The sequence below is a fragment of the Ambystoma mexicanum genome, chromosome 3q, assembly GCF_040938575.1.
Source record: "Ambystoma mexicanum isolate Mex_15411 chromosome 3q, UKY_AmexF1_1, whole genome shotgun sequence".
NCBI classification, from domain to species: domain Eukaryota; kingdom Metazoa; phylum Chordata; class Amphibia; order Caudata; family Ambystomatidae; genus Ambystoma; species Ambystoma mexicanum.
Window position 1 is genome coordinate 1098011199 of NC_090926.1, and position 12721 is coordinate 1098023919.

Sequence of the window (12721 nt, forward strand, 5' to 3'; positions counted from 1 at the left end):
CGTCTGGATGTCCTTGTGCTCGGTACGGAAGCCGGTAAGGAGCAGAGAACTGCCGACATAGAAGAGGGAGGAAATAGCTGGCAAAGGAAGCACAAGGTTTAAGACTAGGAAAAGCGTGCCGTGTAACCTCAGGCGCAAGCATCTAGCTGAAGGTGCCCCTAGAGGTTGGTGGTGGCTTCACATCCAGGCGACCAGTCCTCTTGCAAGTGACTGCTTGTAGGAGCCGAGATTGCGTTAGCATGCGTGCTTCACAGTATAAACCATACGAGTTCGGCCATTCGGGTCAGGGTGGTGTGGGGCATTGGTAATCCAGGTCACTATCACTGGCTGAGCTGCAGCTCTACCTCTTCTTCAAATAATCCCATCAGTGGCGGAGCTGGGAGTGGGGCAGAGGGTGCAGCCGCCCTACTTGCTCCCTCCTGGGGCCAAGTGCACCCTCCAGTCTCCTGCTAGCACCCCATTATCTACCCCCCCCCCCGCCCCCGGCACCAAATGCTGCCTCCACTACTGAATTCAATAGTGGGCTACCAACACCTGGTTGTGTCGGACTACGCCCCAAACATGAGTTCCACAAGGGGGTCAAACATGAATGTTCACAATGCGGTGTATGCTGGAACAGAATCACAATAGGGGGGTGAGGGAGAGGGCTGTAGGGTGTGAAGAATGCCAATCATTTCTGATGTGTGAACCTCTCTGTGCCCCGTAAGGATCCCTGTGCTTCCCCAATGACCTGACAAGACGTACGTGTTGCATAACATAACCCAACCCTACTTCTACACCAGTCAAAGTAAGCACTGGCAAAGCCAATTTATTGTGGCTGTGATAGATTATGTTATGTTGATTTATAACGTGCACCACCGCCACCCAAGGGTAGTCTCTAGGCGCTCAATGTCAAGTGCAGCACCACATGTTCCACTAAGCCTTTACAAGTGATAACAATCATTAAAGTCCTTATCACAAAAAAGAGGCCTATTTCAAACAAAAATGAAGATTAAAAGGAACAATGTGCTCCCAAGCCTCTGACATCAGGGACTCTTTCCATTTAATCGACAGAAGAGGTTAACAATTGCAACTAAGACCATGTGACATTTTCACCTTTCAGCATATCACAATGCCTGGAATGTACACAAGGAAGAATAATGACAGATCCCTAAGGTGGATGTGTATTCATGCACATTTGCCAATTACACATACAAATCGTTTTTTGCTCTACTATGTGTTGCTGAAGCACGGCCTATGAGCTAAAACTTAAAAACATGATTGTTGAGCTACTACACAAACCCAATGGTAGGTTAAATCAGTAGTCAAACAAACACTGCGCATGCGTCCTCCAACTATTAGACATATACCTGTACAAAAGAACCACGTGCACGCAACATGTGTGCTATTGCTCCAATTATTTTTATAGGAGTTTTGTATTCATATTTCATGTTTTTTATGTGAGCCCTCAGCTACAGCTTCATTCAGCTTGCCTGGGCCGTAGTGTCTACCACCAAGCATCCAGATGTGTGGGGGTGGGGCAGCTCTTGCCCGGGGCAATGCAAGGAGCAGCAAAGGCTGCCAGCCAGGTTACCAAGGCAGCTCCTGGACTGGAAATGAATGCAGCTGCCATTACAGGCCGAGAACAAGCGTGGAATGCCGGGAACCAACACCACCCAGGGGCATTGCATGGATTCCTGCCAGGTAGTCATTGAACACGCTGCAGCACATGTCTTGCGAAAAACACTATCAAAGCCAGCACAGACATGCTGAAATAGAAAAGAATTGAACAGTTCAGCAAAAAAGTAACTTCCACCCAGTTGTTCTGGAATGCAGATGGCAACTTTGTATGCAATGCAAGCCGGCATTCCCTTTGAGACCCGCGCTACTGGGCTTCAGTTGCAAAATCCACCTCTACTCACACGATTAAACACGGAAAAGAGCCACTTTATTGCAGGAGCCATATTCTCTGTTCTTGAATGCATTTTCATTTCACAAACAGCATGGGAATGCGGAGTAGGAAAACCTCATGGCAACTCCTCCACCCTAGACGAAAATCTGGGAGTACTTCCTCGCCATCTGGTGCAATTTCCAGATTGCCGAGGCAGAGATGCTATATCAAGACTGCGATTAAATTTGTTACCGTCAGGTGAAATCTGATCAAGCAGACAACACATGTACACTGCGTGATCAAATGTGTAAGTCAATCTCTGTCCCGTATTCTGATAGAGCGGGCAGTAACAAGAGCCCGGAGAATTCAAATGTTCTCCAGATTTAAGGACCGGCTCAGCTGGCTAGATTCTGGAGACTTTTGGCATCGTCTGTCTGTGGGACATGAAACCTTCCTGTCCTTAGAACTATAAAAACGACGGAAAACTTTGAAATTGAATGAAGACATGCCTCGGGGATTGGTGGGTTGAACATTTTGTAAATTCTTTAAGAAAGATCTAATTCGTGATATATCTCTGGATTGTGGGGGTCATTTAAGTTTTTAAAGAAAATGTGAAAATCTTGAATTATTTTGTAAATGTTGTATTTTGTACTTTGTGAAAGGTCAGTTGACGGACTCTAGCACAATACTAATAAAAATGAAACTGCGGCTATGGGGCTTCATCAGGCAGCACAAGCTAGGCCTGTCCACAGATTAGTTGTAGAATCATCGTATGGTGTTATTTTATCACCCGCAAAGCCTGCTGGTTCTAAGATTATGTCTAATATCACATATTACCCCTCACCTTCTATGGATATTCGTACAAGAAAGTCCCACATGGCAAAGATAGCAGACCCGACCCTAAGGATGCTTACTATGGATCCTAGGAAATATATATGTACCAACGTCAAGAGGCCTAAGGAACCAGAGTCAAGGAAGGCACAAAAAAAATAAAGTATTGGCCTGGTTACATTAAAGAGTGGGCCAAAGTTTCATTAGAACACAGGACCTGAGAGTCCTCTGGAGGGTGTATATCAACAATGGGTGTTCTAAGGGCAACCCAGACTGCTTCGTTAAAGGATGCGGTTAAAGTAACTTACCATTGTTTTTGTAAAAATCTGCAGAATATGTATTCCCACACCAAGTCGAGAATTATTTTGGACCGACATCTGTTTTATTTGTAGGAACTAAGGATCTATTATCTGCTTTTTATAACCGGTAGATTATGCTGCTGATTTATTATATGTTGTGTTTGCGTTGATTGTATATTTTATCAGGGCATTGAGGCCTTTGGGCGTGTTGCGCTTATATAAGAAATAAACTAAACTAAACCAACTGGCAAATAGAGACTAAACAGAAAACTGGGTTGGTTATTGGCTGGCTCGCATTTGTCAGAGAATTTATAAGTGATACTTCAGATTAGCTAGCAGGTTTGGCTATATGCAGATGGAGCGCAGCCCGCGCATGCTTTGATGCCGCGGAGGAAGCGGAAACATGTTGCAAGAGGTATACGAGCTGCAAGTGGTCAGAGTAGGATCCGGTCAGCATAGCTACACCAGGGTTCGAAATGAAGAGATGAAGAGTTGCTGAGCAGGAGCTAAAACCAGATCCGGCGTCGGGCATCATCCAGTGGGCAGAAGCTGCCACTGGGGAACTGGGAGCAGACGCGCCGTGCACTGCAAATCTAATTTCTGCATGAGGTGCACACCTTAACTTTTTGTACTTTATATATCATCCATTATATTTAAAAGTGCTTTAGCAGTGTCTCAATTCTATTATTTTTTTTTTTTTACAATCGCAAACATTTAAAGATCATATCCATACGCATGTTTGTAAGGCACCAGATGTCATTGGGAGACAAAAGTAGTTCCTGGTAACTGTTGGTTTTAAGATAACCAGCAGGCTCCCCTAGTGTAGAAGCTGCAGCCAAATAGCTCCCAGCAATTTCGAACCCTGTAAGATGTAAAGTAGGGATTTTAGGAAACAGAAAACCTGTGCCGCAGTACCAAAAGCAAGGTTGGGGGCTCAGGGCAGTACCAATAGGGCCTGGGGGGGAACAGCAATAGCACCAGTCCGTTCCTTGCCACTTTTACATGACTGGTGCTCCTGTCCCTCACCGATGACCCGTTTAGAACCACCGGCCGTAATTCGCCTCACCCACATATCCTCTCCCTCCCGCACCCATATCAGGACCACAGTGTGCACCAGGAAACGGGGGTCCCCTGCTTCAAGCATCGGCCGTTGTCCATGACCCCTAACCATCGCAACACTCCTTAATCAGTCCTGCTTGGCCACTCCCCTTCCTCGACTTACCCTGCCCCTTGCATTTTGTGTCCCTCTGCAGACTTTCCAGCTCTCTGCCTCCCTACCGTTTCTGGTCACACCAAACCAAAAGTGCACTGTTGTAATTGCACCAATGTAAATGCACAACGATGCAAGTACACGGCACTAGATGCGCAGTTTTGGTCTGCTTCTGACCAGAGTTATATACATGGCTCTCAAGTCGTCCATTGCCAGTGGGAGTAGCCTATCTTTGCCCTGTTTTTGCGTTTTGCAGAATCAGGTTTGTGGGTGTGCTCTTTTCATTATAAACACAACACTACAGGCCCTAGCAAGTAAATAAAAAAAAAGATCAGCTGCTTAGTGCTAACATCGTACAATTTAAGAGCTCCGAAAGGATAATCCAGCAGACTGACCACTGGTGACTGACTCATTGCGGTAGGAATATGATGTCAGGCTTATACAGATGAAAATGTTCAGTTATAGTCAGAGCTTAAATTAATATTGGAAGAGGAGATCATACAAATCCATGCCCACAACATTGAGTCATTTCATTTTGTGGGCCATCAAAACGCTTCCATGCATAACATTTTGGAAATAAATTACTCCCAAGTCACAAAATCATAAATTCAATAATGAACTGGGAGGACGGTAGACTCATTCAGACTTCTGCTTTTAATGTCTGTAAGGGTTCAGAAGGAGAGAGATGAGACACAGGTGGCATATTTGTTTGGGCTAAATTTGTATCGAAAGAAAAGAAAGCGGTTTGGGGAAAGGCCTAACTGTCCCTAACCACTATGAGGGGTTGCCCTGCCTCAACAAATAATTCTTAGGACTCGGCTAGTATGTCCTTCAAACAAAAATATCAATTCTTCTGTGTCTAAACCTATTTCTGTTCCTTTCTGTTTTTGCTTTCACCTCCTTAATTCATCTTCTTCGTCACAGTGATATGTTGCATCAGGCTTGGGTGAGTCTCCCTCTTCCTCTTCCCAGTCTTATTAAGGATGGCCTCTACTAAACCATAATAAATAGGGTTGTGAGGACCTTCAGTGGGGGCTAAGGAAGGTGGAGACACCAACGGGGTGAATGAACACCGTGTTATCCCAGGGCCATTGTCACCAATCCCATGAAGTGCTTACCTTCCCATGAGATCCACCAGCTCAGTACCACCCATGGGGGGACTATCGAGTTGCAGCCTCACGGTCGTAGCCTCAAGGAAAGGGGCCTCCCCCATGGAAGATGTAACAATACCCTGGGATGGGTCACAGAGGCGTACACTTTTATATAGTCACACGCTAAACAAACAGAGTGGATGGAGGGGGACATTGAAGAGTAAAGAAGACTGTCCATCAACAGGTTTAGGGACATTTCTGAGGCTTCATAATAGTGGAGACCGTGGAAGATCATCTCCTCAGCATTCCCCCAGAATTGCTAATTAAGTTGCACCACCCTGAGGCAGGAATTCCTGCCACACTTCAACCATGCACCATTTTGGTTGCAGCCACTGGCCTCGACTGGTTTAGTCTTTTCACCTCTGGGTACAGCCCACAGAACCTTCAGGCCCTCCTGATGATGTGTACAGTTCAAGCACAATGGCTTTGCATACATTTCAGAATTCCTATTGCTCTCTCTATGCTGTCTTTTGCCTGCGATCTAGTCTGCACACGAGTGAGCACAGGGGCTGACATGCCCCTGCTGCTGTAGGAGAGACGACATGTGTTCTGACAGCAGGTAAGTGTGTGTGTGTGTGTGTGTGTGTATGTATATGTCGGTGTGTATATGGTGGAGGGGGAGCGCTATGTGTGTGGTGGGGAAGGGAGGAGTGAGCAAGTGCAATAAAAGGTTTTCGGGGTGAAACCCCCGTGATTAAAAGTAAATCTCACTGATGCGGAAGACTATGGGGACCGGCACTGGGTTGGGATTGAGGGGTGCTAGGAAAGAGAACATTTCCTGAAATAACCATTTTCCCACCCCTTGAAGACCGCACCAAAGCGTCATCAGAAACACAGTCTTTTGGTACGCGGCCACCAACGGGTGGGATTTGGACAACGAACCACAGGACCCACCACCTTCAATAAAATAGCCGGCCACAGCACCATATATGAAGCATGTTACTCGAGGAAGACCACTATGGCCATGGGCCTTAAAATGTGCTTAAAAATTGCTGGTAAAGACATGCACAAGGGGGCAGGTAGAAGGCAGAGGCTACACATGGCTTGATTGGATGTGGGACTGCAGGACAGCTGTCACTCTACTACTTCCAGGTTCCATATCCTATGGACACCACCAGTGGCCACAATGTGTGGTCCCCAGTGCTGCAGAGTGTGGGGGAAATCTGCAAGCCAACCTTGGAAAATAGGTGGCCACTGAACTGGAAGACTGCGTTACTCTGATCATCAAGGAGATGTGGATATAGGCACGTGTATCCTAAAACTAAGAGGAAGAGCTCCAGGACTTAATGGTAGGTTAGATATCTGTGGGAGTCGGGCGTCCACTTCCAAGATATCCCTTAACTATGCAGTCACAGCTTTCGAACTTCCTGGATAGGTAGATAAATGCTGAAAGCTTACATTTGGTCATGGTAACAGCTGTTTAAGTATGAAACCATAAACACTTTGGCATTAATAATAATGTCACAAACTCATATAGCGCTTGCATGCATGCCGGATTGCACACACTTCTCAGTGCTGAATTAACTGGTGTTATTATTCCCATATTTAATGGTACTGAAGGTTGAAAGGCTAAGTGTGCCCTGCTGACATTCAAACTTGTGAAGTGCAGGTTGGCCTTGTGTCTAAGGTAAGCTCTCCGACTGATCTTATCGGGAGCAAATGCTAATTAAAAGGATTGAATTTGTATATAAATTATGATTTGCTCTAGTCGAGTCAATGGAGGCAGCAGGCATGATGCAAAGGTAGTCTATGGAAGACGCTATGCACGAGAGTCTGGAGGCTGAAGACGCTAATGCAAGAGCACATCTAAAGTGCCTTTGTGCTATGGCTTTGGTTGGAGTGATGCTTCATATTGATGGAAGGGGTTAATAAAACAGACTAATGGTGATAGTGGAACAACTGTCCAAATCTGGGAATTCAACATGCCATTGCATATTGTAGGGTGGTGTTGCATGCATGTCATCCAGACTTAAATGGACATAGAATGGATGGACACAGCTGCACCAAAGACTGAGAAGATCGGTTTCGAGAAGAGTTCCATGTGAAAATATCCTCTTTTAAAAATTAAAATGGTCAGGAACATCGGACTTTTTTTGCCAGGAGTTTTGTTTTCACCTTATCCAATGATATGATATGATAGGTTATTTATAATGCACATAATACTCAGAGGTTTCTAAGCGCGGACCCGGGGATCAAAACTCTGGTGCTCCGTATCGTCTTGCTTCCAAGGAGAGCACGTTGTCCCTGAGCTATCCTCCTGAGACAATCTGAGTGTGTCGGGGTCTTATACCCCAATGAGCAGCCTTGCCCTTGCATTTTATTTTATATTTTACCCCCCACTCCCCAATCTTTTCAACTCGGCTCAATATATTTTCAGTTCCCCCTTATTCAGTTCAACTCATTGATGAAGGTGTTTTTTAAAGGTTCTTTTTACAAGTTACCCCAAAACACATGCAAAAACAGTTCACAGACATGTGGCACTTACTTAGTATGATCACCACAGTCTTCATCAGGCTGACCATGTTCTCCTTGTACTTGGGGTGGAAGGACGTATGCTGGGACATGCGCAGTGCCTTGCGCTTCACGTAGATGGAGATGTGGGTGTAGGCCACCACCATGATCAAGAAGACCACCAAGTTGGAGATGGCCCAGAAGACGAGGTAGTCCCGGCTGTAGAGTGGGGCCATGCGGGAGCATTTCTGGATGTTGCACAGGCAGGACCAGCCGAACGATGGGATCAAGCCCAGTAGGATGGCCGCAATCCAAATGAAAACAATGAGGATGGTCACCCGCCGGTTGGACATGTTGCTGTGGAGCTGCATCGTGAATACCGTCTGGTGCCGCTCTACCGCAATGGCAAGCAGGTTGGCCACCGACGCGGTCAGGCTGGTGTCAATAAGAGTCTGGCGCAGAAACCATGTCTTGATTGATAGCTCCGCGGTCCTCGGCCCAGTGTGGAACATGAGAAAGGTGTAGCCTACCCCTGCAAATAGATCAGCGGCTGCTAGGTTGGCCAAGAGGTAGTAGATGGGGTAATGGAAACGACGGTTGATGACGATGGCTATGATGACTAGGAGGTTGGTCAAAAGGGCAAAGAGGCACACAGTTAAGCCCAGCCCAACAACCAGCTTGTCTCTAGAGGTCCAGTTTGTGTGCAGGGATTTTCCACTGTTGTTGTAGAAAAACGTAATGGTTTGATTGTAGTAACATTGCGCCATCTTGGGAGTTAGGTGACCCTGTAAAAATAGAAAGAAGACATAAGTTGAATGTATTGAATCTGTCAGTGGTATGTTCTTACTGTCTGAATAAAGAAGCTCATTTTATGTGAACTGATATTCAGAACACCTTAAGACAACCACCCCTTCCAGATAAAAGTAGCGCATTAACCACTCGATCACATTAAGCTTCCAATTACTAAAAGATAATGCAGCTTTGGCGAGGCAATAGGGATAAAAACAAAGCGGATCTCTGACATTGCAACAAGGGCTTCATCAAGCTAGGGGGACCCACATCAAGTAATACTGGGAGGCCTACCAGATCTAGTGATTCCATGAGTGTTCTAAAGACAGATCTCCAAACTCAGCAGGCACTGGCAGTGCTCCGCTGCGTGTGGTTTCCCAGAAGTCGCCAGCTCATGTGTTAAGAGAAGTCCCTAGATCCCCTGCTGCCTGGACTGTCTTCATCTCCTGTGTTGTGTAAACTGTGTGTCCTTTCAGGGATCCCAGGCTCTTGAGTTTTGTGTCTTTTCAGAGAGTTCTCCAGTAGCTCCAGTGTTGTGCTGGCTCTCAGAGAGATCCCAAATCCTGTGTTGTGTGCAGGCCTGGACAAACTTTACAGGCAGTACCTTGAATCATGCGGATTTCAGGTGCATCAACCATGTCAAACTACTGGCAAACTTTTGTAAAGGTCTGTCCTAACTTTGAACATATGGCTTAAAGGAAACACTGATTGTAGCTCTTGTTCAGTCATAGGCATCCTTTAGAGAGGCGGGCGTCCTTGTTGGAGGCAGCCTTAGCAAATATAGGGAATTGGGAGTAAACTGGAGGGGAGTTAAAGTAGAGGAGTAGGAAGACTGGGATGCACAGGTTGTGAGTGAAAGAGCACTCAGATAGTTATTTATTTATTTATTGTTTGCCTGTTGGGTGCTTACACAATAGGAAAATACTGTTTCAAAGCGCCCACAGTGTGAGGTAGGGAGCAGGAGTGGGAAATACATTAAAATATATTCAAAACACAATATATAAGAGCAGTAGGGAGGGAAGAGGAGAACAGGACACACATACTATGCCTTGTGAGTATTCAAAACGTGCAAGTGCAGCATGGAAGAAGGCAGGGGGTCAGAGCTGTGGAGACTAAACTCATAGGTGAGCCACAGATAAAGTGCTAGGAATGTTGAGTGCAACTGGGCCTGGAGCGCGAGGGGTGTAAGCGTGAGCCACCAGGGAGGAGGGTGTAAGTGCAAGTGCAGATAGACAGGAGCTGGTTCGATTGGGTGCAGGAGGTCAGGGCCCTGAGGATGCATAAGGGCCCAGGACACCAATCGCAGCAACTGTCGGATTAGCAGGGGAGAGCAGAAGGGATGGAGGAGGTAGAGAGGAGTGTCTTAAGGAGCTGCCCTCCGTTTAGCAAAACGCTTTACAGACAGTTGGAGCCAGAGGAGCGTAGTGGTCTAGAGAGGGAGTATTTAGAAAGATAAAGTTGCAGATAGTGTGGTCCCCGGGCCCATACCGCCTTGTGGGTGATGCAGAGGGATTTCAATGTAATCCGTGTAGAAACCAGGAGCCAGTGAAGACTTTTTAGTGCAGTAGAGATGCCGTCCATGGGCGTAAGGGCAAGGATAAGTCTTGCAGCCCTATTCTGGATTAGATGGAGGGGTCACAGTGTGGAAGATGGTAGATTCAGGAGGAGGCTATTGCAATAGTCAAGCCTAGAGAGAATCGGGGCTCGGGTCACGTTGAGCCTCTGACGGGAAGGTGAGGTAAGGAAGAATTCATTTGAGAAGGAAGAGCTGAAAGTGCGACTTTCTTGGCAATGTCCTGAGTGTGAGGGAGGAAGGAGAGAGAGGAGTTGAATAGGACTCCAAGGTTTGTGGCTTCAGAAGAGGGTGCAAGGGGAGAGCCCAAAGAGGAAGGCCAGAGTGAAGGGAAGAAGGAGGGAGCAGGGGTCACGATGGGAAGGATCTAGGTTATACAGGCGTTGAGGCCGAGATCATTGGCAGTACACCAGGACCGGATAGCAGATAGGTAAATCAGGGATGCTGGAGGGTGCAAGAGGGTCAGAGGGGAGTTTGAAAAATAGCTGTGTGTCATCTGTGTAACACTGGAAGTTGGAAGAGAAGGAGGAGATGAGGTGTGCAAGCAGAGCAAGGTAGATGTTAAAGAGGCAGGAGGAGAGGATAGAACCCCGGGGGAAACCACAGGTGGAGAGGGAAGTAGGAGAGAGAGGAGAAAGAGCCCAGGATGAATTGGGAAGAGCGGTCAGTAAGGAAGAAAGAGTCTCAGCCAGTCCGGTGCCTGCTCTGAGATGCCAAGGGTATCATGGAGCCTTTGTATGAGGATGGAATGGATCACTGTGTCAAAGACAGAAGAGAGATCGAACAGGATAAGGACAGCTGGGGAGTTGGTGCCCACAGAGGCGAGCGGTTCTTCACGGGTGTTCAGAAGAGCCGTTTCTGTGCCTCTGGATGCTCGTAATCCAGATTGATGGTCGTGGAGACCACCACCAAGTTTAGTGTGTGCGTTGAGTTCGGGCGAAACCAACTTCTCCAGCAGTTTCCCTAGGAAGGGGGTGATGGAAATAGGGCGGTAGTGGGCAGGGCAGGTAGGATCTGGTGAAGGTTTTTTCAGGAGTGAGCACACATGGCACTTAAGGGAGGAGGGGAAAGATCCAGTGATGTAAGAGTGATTGCAGAAATCAGCGAGTGCGGGGGCAAGAGAGCCAATGTTATTCTTGATGGTCTCGATGAGCAGGGGGAAACCTGCTTAGAAGAGGCCTTTATGGAGTGGACAACTCTGGTAACTTCTTCAGGTGTGACAGGGGAGAAGGAGGACAACTGCCATCTTGTGTGAATTTAGGAAGAGGGCATCCTCTGTGCAAATGTTGGACAGGCTACAGTGGAATGCAATCACTGATTACTACATCACTCATAGCAGAGCTCTAAAATGGGCATTTGTCAATGGAAGCTGCTAATGTCGATTCTGCACTGTGACCTGTAAAGAGGCCACGATGCAGGTAAGCTGCCACAATGTGGCCCTCAGTGAGGTTCTTCATCTGGTGACCTGCTGGAGCTGAACCTGAGCAACAAGGGGATGGGAAGAAAAAGGAAAAAGACACTAGGAAATGTCACACTCTTTCTTTTTTATATGGGGTGAACTAGCAACACAGTGAACAAACACTAAAACAAAGGGACACAGAATTTTTAGCAGAAATGCACTGGAGACCAGCAAACTATAAACACCAAACAGACCTAAACTTCTCAAAACGATGGTCAATTCAGCAAATGGTCAACAGATCCTGCAGTTACTGTGAGGCTGCCCCGTGGTCTCCTTCCCGTAATGCTCAGCAAAACACACAAAGAAAAAAAAAGTTAGCTGGAGTTTAAATAGAGACGCAAACATTCTTAGGGAGATTTGACTACTCGAATTGGCTCAACGAACTGGACAAATCTGACGAATAACCCAGAGATTTCACCTGAGATTCAAGGCTCCGTAGTGGGCGGCAAGACGTTGAGCGAGAGCCGAAAGTCTTGCACAAGTACGACCCGAGAGTCATCCACATCTACCGGATACACGTGATAACGGAGTGCGCCCAGACCTGCTTGTGTTTGCATTCATAGATTTCCATCACCTGCACAGTGTGTACTTTCAGAGCAGTTCTATGCTCTGTGGCTGTGCGTCCTTTTAGGGCACTCAAGCTCTTGTGTTTTGTGTCTTTGCAGAGATTTTCCCAGCTCCGGTGCCGTTTGTGCTTTCAGCGAAATCCGCAGGTGTGATGCTGTGTGCTTTCAACCAAATCCCCAGATCTGATGCTGTGTGTTTTTAGCGAAATCCCCAGATCTGATGCTGTGTGCTTTCAAGCAAATTCCCAGGTGTGATGCCGTGTGCTTTCAGCCAAATCCCCAGATCTGATGCTGTGTGCTTTCAGTGAATTCACCAGATCTGAAGCTGTGTGTGCTTTCAGCGAAATCCCAGGATCTGTTGATGTGTGTGCTTTCCGCGAAATCCCCAGATCTGATGCTGTGTGTTTTCAACCAAATCCCCAGATCTGATGCTGTGTATTTTCAACCAAATCCCCAGATCTGATGCTGTGTGCTTTCAACCAAATCCCCAGATCTGATGCTGTGTGCTGCTGCCTTTCAACC

General features: G+C 46.9%; 1 protein-coding gene across 2 annotated transcripts in view; it reads right to left on the reverse strand.

Annotated features, from left to right (window-relative positions):
* The window catches only part of LPAR2 (lysophosphatidic acid receptor 2), a 250717-nt gene that overhangs the window by 58203 nt on the left and 179793 nt on the right, over nt 1-12721 (reverse strand). The window contains exons 1-2 of one of the 2 annotated variants that reach the window (XM_069603849.1): nt 11828-11934; nt 7847-8597 (exon numbers count right to left, since the gene is read on the reverse strand). In XM_069603849.1, the coding sequence (XP_069459950.1) occupies nt 7847-8579 (733 nt within the window). In that variant the 5' untranslated portion in view covers nt 8580-8597; nt 11828-11934. Of the gene's footprint in view, nt 1-7846; nt 8598-11827; nt 11935-12721 lie in introns of those variants that run through there. The other variant, XM_069603848.1, reaches the window with a different exon arrangement.